The 9,311-nt window shown below is 47.6% G+C and overlaps 1 protein-coding gene across 1 annotated transcript; it reads right to left on the reverse strand.

Annotated features, from left to right (window-relative positions):
• Positions 1 to 1,710: 1,710 nt before the first annotated feature.
• Positions 1,711 to 5,113, reverse strand: LOC146675135 (zinc finger MYM-type protein 1-like). The gene is made up of 3 exons (XM_085400207.1): positions 3,981 to 5,113; positions 3,442 to 3,556; positions 1,711 to 3,234 (listed from the first exon to the last, which is right to left on the reverse strand). The coding sequence occupies exons 1-3, from the start codon at positions 4,964 to 4,966 to the stop codon at positions 2,707 to 2,709; spliced, it is 1,629 nt and encodes a 542-aa protein (XP_085256333.1). The 5' UTR covers positions 4,967 to 5,113; the 3' UTR covers positions 1,711 to 2,706.
• Between the last annotated feature and the right edge of the window lie 4,198 nt (positions 5,114 to 9,311).

Genomic DNA, 9,311 nt, shown 5'->3' on the forward strand with positions numbered 1-9,311 from the left:
AGTCCCGTTTGATCTGTTCAGAGAGTTTGTTTTCATGTAAAATGATTGTGGCTGATATGAATTAACATGCATTTTTACTAAATGGAAGGACCTGTCAGCATGAAGCACATTTGACGGTTTAATGATGTCAGCCACTTCCTTGATTCCTTGATTTAACATAAGAGCACCAAAATGGCGCGTTACAAGCGTCGTAAAGACAATGTGGGCTCTCGCTATTGTCGTACTTTGTTGTTAAAGTATCTTAAAACCCAAACACACTGCAGAGATGAAGCGTCTTTAAACAAAAGATTTACTCTGCCTTGTTTTGATGTGTGAATAAACCGATTAGTTCAGCAGAGATAATGTCATTGTTATCGATCTCCTTTGTGTTTATGCTAATTACAAATCCATAAATCTTTACAAACGGATTTAGCCAGTGATGGAATTAATCGTAAGCTATTCCGCTGGCTTTTCCCTTCATTCCTCCTCGGGTTAGTTGATGTCTTATGGATTTAATGCTGTTAATGATGGATTTGGTTGGCAGAGTTTGCAAAAGAGAAATGCAGAAGAGAACTTTTTTCGTGGAACTATGTTGAATGTATCCATTTTTCATTATCGCTGACACCCTGCAGTTGTTTTTGCATGTAAGAGGGATGCATTATTCAATCATGAAGCAGCTAAATATAAACAGATTAAATTTTGAATGTTTGTCAAAGCAGTTCTCAGAGGGAACTGTCAGCGTAACCCAGTTTTAAATGCCTCTCTTGTGCAATCATTTCATCTCATTACACAATAGGACTGTGATAAAGAGGGGCACTGACTCTTCACTATATTCCTTTTTTATTTTTATTTTGATGTATTCTCTGCCTGACAATGGAGTTTTTCCTATTGTGTGGCCCCTTTCATACATAATTACCATATTAACAGGTAAAGCAATATCTACTGGGTGAGGTAATGCAGCACTTTTGCTTGTTTCATTGAGGGAAAACCACCTCATATTCTACATTTGTTTCTTTGACTTATAAGCTTTCAGTGCTTGATATAAAAAAATCCAAAAAAACGTAGCAGCAGTGCATTAATATGTCATGGTCCTGGGCCGTGTTGGCCCAGTATTCTTAGTTCTCTTGTATTTTTGTATTCAGTTCCCTGTTTAGGTTCTGTTTCCTGAGTTGCCCTGTTATGTGGTTCCCTGTGTGCTTTCCCTTTGTGACTCTCACCCCCTGTGTGCCCCTCTATGTATTCATGAGCCCTTGTCCCCTTTTGTGTTTTATTCCATGTTTTCCCCAGCCTGTTATGTCTGTGTTCTCCCCGTGCTCTCTCCTCCTGTCTGAACCTCTGTACTTCCTGTTTTACTTTGACAGTCTCTCGTCAGTATGCGTCATGTTGTGTTCACTCCTGCCCTGTCTCGTTATGATTATCTGTGTCAGCTGTGTTCCCCGTGTGCTCCCACTTCCCTCGTTAACCCTCTGTGTATTTATGTCTGCGTCTCCCTCAGTTCTGTGTCGTAGTCTCCCTCATGCTGCGTGGATTTCCCTGTGTCTCTCTCCAAGTATTAGTTTATTGTGCCCAGTTTAAGTTTTGTATTTTCCTGTCAGCAATAAAGCTGCCTTTTGAGTTCATCCCTTGAGTCCGTGAGTTTTGCGATTGGGTCCTCATCCTGCCTGCCACACAGCCGACCATGACAGAAGACTACGACCAGTAATGGACCCAGCAAACTCCGTACGGAACCGGCAGCGTGTAGACTCCGCCTTCCCTAACGAGAGGAGAAGGCAGGAGGCTCGGCATGCCCGGGAGCGCGAGTCTGCCTTCTATGGGACTCGATTGGCTCTAGGTGGGCCGCGCAGCCTCCAAACTGCAAACGCTGCTGCCTTTTCCCCACATCGTCCCACGGTGATAAGAGTTGGAGGATTCAGCCTATCGCCTGCCACAACTCCTCCGGCCTTCTCAACTTCCGGTTCACCTCCCCAGTCGCCGCCCACGTCCTGCGCAAAGAAGAGGGTTACTCGGCGGCCGAGGAGAGATTTCGTGCCTCCGACAAGCAGCCTATCTCCGCTGCAGTCCTTTGCGCTCTTCCTGGGACTTCCACGCTCGGAGCTGCACAAGCTCCCCGTCTCTCCGGCGCAGCCCGGTTCGTCATCGGCTCAGCCAGCCGACATCACCGAAGTGCCTGCGCCCACTGCCTCGGGAACTCACGGCACAGTTCCCAGGAATAAACGGCGCTCACGCCGTCGCCACCCTAAAGTTACTGAGCAAACTCCGGTGGTGAGTGACTCTGACAGTTTTTTCCATGCCACTTCCAAGTCGGACCGACTCGGACAATATTCTGCTCCTGAGTCCGCTGTTTTTCAGGTCCGTAACACATCAGAAATAGTGAGTTTGAATATGACTGTGTTTCCAGGGCTCATAATGTTTCTAAGTTCACCTCCGCACCAGTGGCGGCTCCTGAAAAAAATCTCAGGGGGGGCAATTTTTATGATATCGACTAAAATGACCCATTTAATGAGTACATCAAACAACACAATTTTAATTTAAATTTAAAATGAACAACCATATTCTGGCCATTTGTATAGATTTGTAAAAATGAACATGAACAGATTTTTTTTTTTTTTTTTTTTGAATGAATGAAAAATAACTATTGAAAACAACAACTGTAAACTGATTGGGGGGGTGGGCTAAAGAGAGAAAGAGAGAGGGATGGAGAAAGAGAGTAAATATGGTTAAGGGTTCTTATTTGTACAAGAACTTTGCTCGTCTGTCTTTCTGAGTGGCAAATTTCTCGATGACCCTGGTGTTGAAATCAGGAAGTTCTTGTGTGAGTTTTTTCTCTATGGACAGCATAGCCAGAGCGTTGAGCCGATCCTGAGCCATATTGTTTCTCAGGAAAGTTTTTATCCTCTTTAAAGTAGAGAAACACCTCTCCGATTCTGATGTTGTCATTGGTGTGGTGATGAGGATGTTAAGAAGACTTACAGTTTCGGTGAATGTGTCTTGAAGGTTGTTTTCCATCAGAACCTGATAGAGCGCCAGCGCACCACTACAACTCTGAAACTCCTCGTTGTCGTAGATCAGGGACAGTTCTGTTTTAAGTCTGGCTTTGTCCAATGAGGGATAGGCTTCCACTGTGGTTTGTAGTGCTGCATCTGGAAAATTTTTGCTGTGTTGTTGGAACAAGTCTCCTTGCAACAGAGTGGCGCTGACAAGGTGCTTGGTGAAAGAAAACCTCTCCTTGGCATGGCTCATAATGGTGTCGCACACCTATCCAATAATATATAATTGGTAAGAGTTAGATTCAGTGGTAAGACTTTGGCACATGTCTCATGTTAATCATTATTCTGAAAAAAAAAATCTGTCCATAACAAAACAAAACAGTCATGACCACTATATCAAATGACATCTGACAGCATCGTCATTAGATTTTATCTGATGATCCGATTTAAATCAGACCAAGCAGCTAGTGCTTACCTCCAGTGCCAAATGGTGTTGCCTGTCTTCCCCCAATGTTCTCCGTCTCTTTGTGGGTGGGTCTTGAACAGGTCCCCTGTACTCCTCATCCACAACCAGATTAGGAAGTGCCTCCCTGATCCAATACATAAGTTTCATTAATGGCTTCTGAAAACTGAATAGGGATATATTAACCAAACACAAACCAAACAAAGGTTGTGTTCTAATTACCGGGAATTACCGGATTTAATTAATAACCGGACCTGGTTTAATGGCTGGGGGAAAACCAGTGCAAGTAAATAAAGGCCCTGGCCATAATTTCAGGAAATAGCCTATGGTATAGGCTACATCAAATCATTACTGGGAATATACTTCATCAAATATACTTAATCAAATATTTTTCATAAAATTACTTCAAAGGCTGATATAAATCAAAATTATCTGAATTCCATTAAACATTTAAGTCACAGAACACAGAATATATGCAGAGAATTTGATAGAATCTATGCATAGATAATTAACATTTATTCTAGGTTACATATTTATGCTTTTATGCCTACCTGATAGCCTGCATGCGGCTGATGAATGTCTGGGTGATCCCTGCGATGGTGACAGAATCGATGTTTCTCTTCTGTAGGTGGTTATACAGCATGTCTACATGTGGCATTATCTTGTGAAACAAGGCCAGGAAAAAACAGAAAGCTTCGTCTTCCAGCATTCTCACGAAACCACCGGCATCTCTCTTTGTAGGGGCATCAAATCCTTCACTGTTACGGATGGTCTGAAAACACCTCACCAGATCGTCTTTATGTTCATACACTGTATTCACAGCACGACTGTTGAAGTTCCAACGGGTTGCCGATGCACTTGGAAGTCGGTGCGCCACCACCTCGTCAAGCACTGCAGTCCTCTTGCTCGATTTAGTAAAAAAAGAAGCGAATCCTGCTATGTCGGAAAAAAAGTGACTGATTTGAGGGATGTGGGAGGTTGCTTGTTGCATTACCAGGTTTAACTGATGGGCATAACAATGTACGTAGTGAGCGTTAGCATAAATGTCCTGTATCTTACGCTGCACTCCTCCAGTGGTACCCCTCATTACAGCGGCCCCATCGTAGGCCTGGGCGATCAACTTTCTCTCTTGTCCCTGGGGGAGGATGAAGCGCAGCCTCTCCGATAAGGCACTGGCTATTGCATCTGCACAAGCATTGGGTAGCTTGATGAATTCAAAAAAACGCTCTTGAATACGGTTTCGTTGGTCAATGTATCTTAGCACCATGACTAACTGACAGTGTGTAGAAATGTCAGTGGTTTCATCAGCTTGAATGGCTAAAAACTTCGCTGCCTTTACTTCTTCCACGATCCTTTCTCTCAGAACTGCCAACATGCAATCCAGGATCTCGTTCTGGACTGTTTTCGAGGTGCCTTTAAATACAGTAGCATTTTCAAGGTGTTGCCTCAAGTCGTGATCAATTGATGCCATCAAGTCGACTAAACCTCTAAAAATCCCTGGATTGTCTGAGGAATCACTTTCATCATGTCCCCGCATTGCTAGCTCAAAAGCACCACAAAACTTAATACAATCGATGATTTTAGATAAAATATGACGGTTTTTATCTACCTCTTCGTTGTGCCTTCTTAAAGCAATCCGATGTCCATCATCTAGCTGCGCCGCTATGCTAGTTTTCCCTAGCACAGCTAGCTTTACACTGTTGTCCATATGAACTCGTGAGCTTTCATGTTTCTTGATTCGTTCGGAGAGGTGCTTTAAGTCGGTTTGTCCAGATTGTGTCCACGTCAAATCACACTTGTCACTTTTGAACAGTATGCACGGGAAACAAAAAAGTGCATTAGCTGTTCCACAGCCTGTCAGCCACGACTTGCGCTGGAACCAACTCCGACAAAAAGTCCTGTTGTATGCTTTTGACTTCTCCTTCGTTGCCTGGGTTAGTTGAATTTCGGGCTTGTCAGGTCCCAACTCTTTAACTTGCAGTTTTTCTGCCATTGTCCTTCTGGCAAAAGGGTAGGTTAGAAGCGATCTAACCGAATTTGGGGGAGGCTGTGCCTCAACCGTTAACAATACCGCTGCCATCGTCTCTCTCTGACCTTATAGCTCACTTAGGCTACTGACTGAGGTAAAATTCTAGAACAGCAAATCTTCGCGCGTTTTCTGCAGGGGCGCAATTTTAAGCGCCCCCAAACCATTTAATTCAGCGACGCTGATAGGTCAAATATTTATTATTTTCCCCTGGCAACCATTTAATGATAGGCTATTTCGCTGCATATCAAGGGCGCTTTGACGAGCGCCCCAGAAGAAGAAAAACACCGTTTGTTGGTTGAACTTTAATGAGTCAGCTGGTGAAAATGTTAAAATACGCCTGGCTGTATATGGGCACACACATAGTAAAACTATCATTGATGAATTTTTTAAAAATATATATTTTTACTCCTCCACATTTGGGGGGGCGGAGCCCGAGCGCCCCCTATGGGCCAGCCGCCACTGCTCCGCACCTATTAAGCACGAGACTGAGTTCATTACCCCCCTAGAGACTGCTGTTCATGCTGAATTAAAGAATCCTGGCACTGTAAGCTCCATGCGCGTCATCCCAGAGGCCATTAACTCCGTGTCTGGTAATTCTGGGTCGGTTAATCCTGAACCTGCATTACCTACCCTCACGCCCATGTTTCAGAGTGACTATTTTTCCTGTGCTCCTCCCAGGTCAGCAGCAATTAACACACAGACTGATAATCTCACCTTAGAGAAGCAAAAGACTATTGTTGAGCTGCATACTCATGAACAACACCGTGAAGTTAACAGTTCTGAGGTCCCTGTACCTGCTGAGTATAAGACTGTGAATGGTGTTTCTTCACTCCTGGACTATGCTGCTCTCCAACCTATATATTTAGAAACCGTTTGTGTGAATGCTCCTGTGTCCGCAACGGATCCCTTTGTGCTCGGTATTACTGACTCTGACTCTGCTAAACCTGGATCTTCCTGTGCTATGACTGTTTTAGAGACTGCTACTCCTAACATGGACAGCTTAAGGCCTACAGAGTTGCCAGGAGTGACTCGCCATGAATCTCTGTTCACTAACACTGCTTCTAGCTCCACTAACTCGATTTTCCCTGTGTCTGTTTCTGTTCCTGTGCTTCACTCTCCGCCTCCTGTTCCTGTAACCAGGGCAGCGCGGGCCCAGCTTTCCCTTGCTCCCGTACCAGTTCCTCGGGAGTGGGTGGCTGAGGTCCAGCTGGTCCCTGCTTCTGTCCCCAGCCTGGCAGAGGCGCAGTTCATCCTGGCACCCGTACCTGCTCCTCGGGTGGGGTTGATGGACACCCAGCCTTTGCCTGCTCCTGTTCCGGTTCCCCGGGTGAGGTCAGCCGTGACCCTGCCGACTCCTGCACCCGTCTCAGTTCCTCGGGTGGGAGCGACAGAGGTCCAGCTAGCTCCTGCACCTACACCGGCCCCCAGGGTAAAGGCAGCCAGAGCCCAGCTCGTCCCTGCACCCGTATCTGTTCCTCGGGTGGGGATGGCTGGTGTTCGGCCAGGCCCAGCACCCATTCCTGTTCCCCGGAGGAGAGCAGCCCAGAGCCAGACACCTAATCTACCACAAGCGCAACTACCACTACAACTGGCATTGCTGTCCATAACTCAGTCAGTGGCTCAGTTATTAGCACAGTTTCCTGTTTTGTCACCAGTTCAGTCTTTAGCACAGTTAACGGCTCCATTACCCACTCAGTCATCCGCTCTGTTACCACCTCAGTGTCTTACTCCATTGCCTGTTCAGTTAACGGCTCAGTCATTATTAGCTCTGTCATTACCTCTGTCACCAGCTCAGTTCATAGCACAGCAACCCGCTCAGACACTGCCAACCTCAGCTGGAAGCCTTTGAGCTTTCTCCGCCAGCTGAGGACTGCGTGGTGCTGACAAACTTTGGACAGACTGTTTGCCCTGCACAGCCCCAGCCGTTGCATCCTAAGCAGACTGCGTGCCCTGTGCAGCTACAGTTAGCGTCCCCTCAGCCAAAAGTCTCTGCACCTGCTGGCTCTGGATCCGTCTCCGCTGGGGGTTCAGGGGAACCCCTCCAGCCGCTCCTTGTCTCCGCTGGGGGTTCAGGGGAACCCCTCCAGCCGCTCCTCGTCTCCGCTGGCGGCTCAGGTCAGCCCGGCCAGCACCTCCTCGTCTCCGCTGGAGGGTCCGAGGGGCCCGTTCAGACGTGGTCTGGTCCGGCCTCTGCATCAGCTGCACCCACACCCGGTCCGGCCTCTGCATCGCTTTCAACGTCGCCCGGTCCAGCTTCGGCCTGTGCTTCGCCCAGTCCGGCCTCAGCCTCAGCTCCTGCTTCGCCGTCGCCTGGTCCAGCCTCAGCCTCTGCAGCGACGCCTGGTCCGGCCCCCGCATCGCCACCGTCTGGTCCTGCCTCGTCTGGTCCTGCCTCGTCTGGTCCTGCCTCGTCTGGTCCTGTGCCCACCAGGCCATGGCCAGCATGCCTAACACTGGAGAGCCGCCGCTGCATTCCATGCAGCCGGCCTCCTGAACTGCTCCGTCTCCTTCGCCGCCGCCGCTGCCTTCCGCGCGGCCGGCCTCCTGAACTGCTCCGTCTCCTTCGCCGCCGCCGCTGCCTTCCGCGCGGCCGGCCTCCTGAACTGCTCCGTCGTCTCCTTCGCCGCTGCCTTCCGCACGGCCGGCCCCCTGAACTGTTTCCACGTCTCCACCGTTCCCGTCCGCATGGTCGGCCCCCTGAACTGCACTGTGTTTTGGGTTGTTTTTCTTGGGCTCCGGTGTTTGCTGTGCTCCTTTGTTTTCTGTTCCGTGCCCTCCGTCCTGGGCCCCCGCCGCCCGCCCTGGGTCGTTTTCTGTTTGGTTTTTTGTTTTCCTGTGTTTGGGCTGTCTGGAGCCAGCCCTTAAGGGGGGGGTGATGTCATGGTCCTGGGCCGTGTTGGCCCAGTATTCTTAGTTCTCTTGTATTTTTGTATTCAGTTCCCTGTTTAGGTTCTGTTTCCTGAGTTGCCCTGTTATGTGGTTCCCTGTGTGCTTTCCCTTTGTGACTCTCACCCCCTGTGTGCCCCTCTATGTATTCATGAGCCCTTGTCCCCTTTTGTGTTTTATTCCATGTTTTCCCCAGCCTGTTATGTCTGTGTTCTCCCCGTGCTCTCTCCTCCTGTCTGAACCTCTGTACTTCCTGTTTTACTTTGACAGTCTCTCGTCAGTATGCGTCATGTTGTGTTCACTCCTGCCCTGTCTCGTTATGATTATCTGTGTCAGCTGTGTTCCCCGTGTGCTCCCACTTCCCTCGTTAACCCTCTGTGTATTTATGTCTGCGTCTCCCTCAGTTCTGTGTCGTAGTCTCCCTCATGCTGCGTGGATTTCCCTGTGTCTCTCTCCAAGTATTAGTTTATTGTGCCCAGTTTAAGTTTTGTATTTTCCTGTCATCCTGTCAGCAATAAAGCTGCCTTTTGAGTTCATCCCTTGAGTCCGTGAGTTTTGTGATTGGGTCCTCATCCTGCCTGCCACACAGCCGACCATGACATAATAACCATGGATCTGAATGGACTCTTTTCAAAAAATATCTGGTTGATGATATTTGACTTTCATGAACTCAAATGTCAACATCTTTTGGGTGAAATTCAGGTGGCCTTGTTCTCGTACTCATTTAGTGTCAAGATGCATCAGTCAAGCATATTTTCAGACCAGACCAGAATTTCGCAAATAGCCCGATCCCGTATAGAAATCACTGCCTTGTCATAACAGTTTTAGAAAGGGACTGAAGTCTTCTTCATTAATTAAAATATAATGAGTGGTGCATACTCGTACTTAGCTGAAAAACCACTTTCCATCCAAATTCCCTAACAGAGTATTTCACATGCAGAAGAAGAAATCGAAAGGTAAGACTGGG

Source organism: Rhamphochromis longiceps, linkage group LG3 (assembly GCF_057381845.1).
Source record: "Rhamphochromis longiceps isolate RC_006_pf linkage group LG3, R_longiceps_female_GT1.1, whole genome shotgun sequence".
Lineage (NCBI taxonomy): Eukaryota > Metazoa > Chordata > Actinopteri > Cichliformes > Cichlidae > Rhamphochromis > Rhamphochromis longiceps.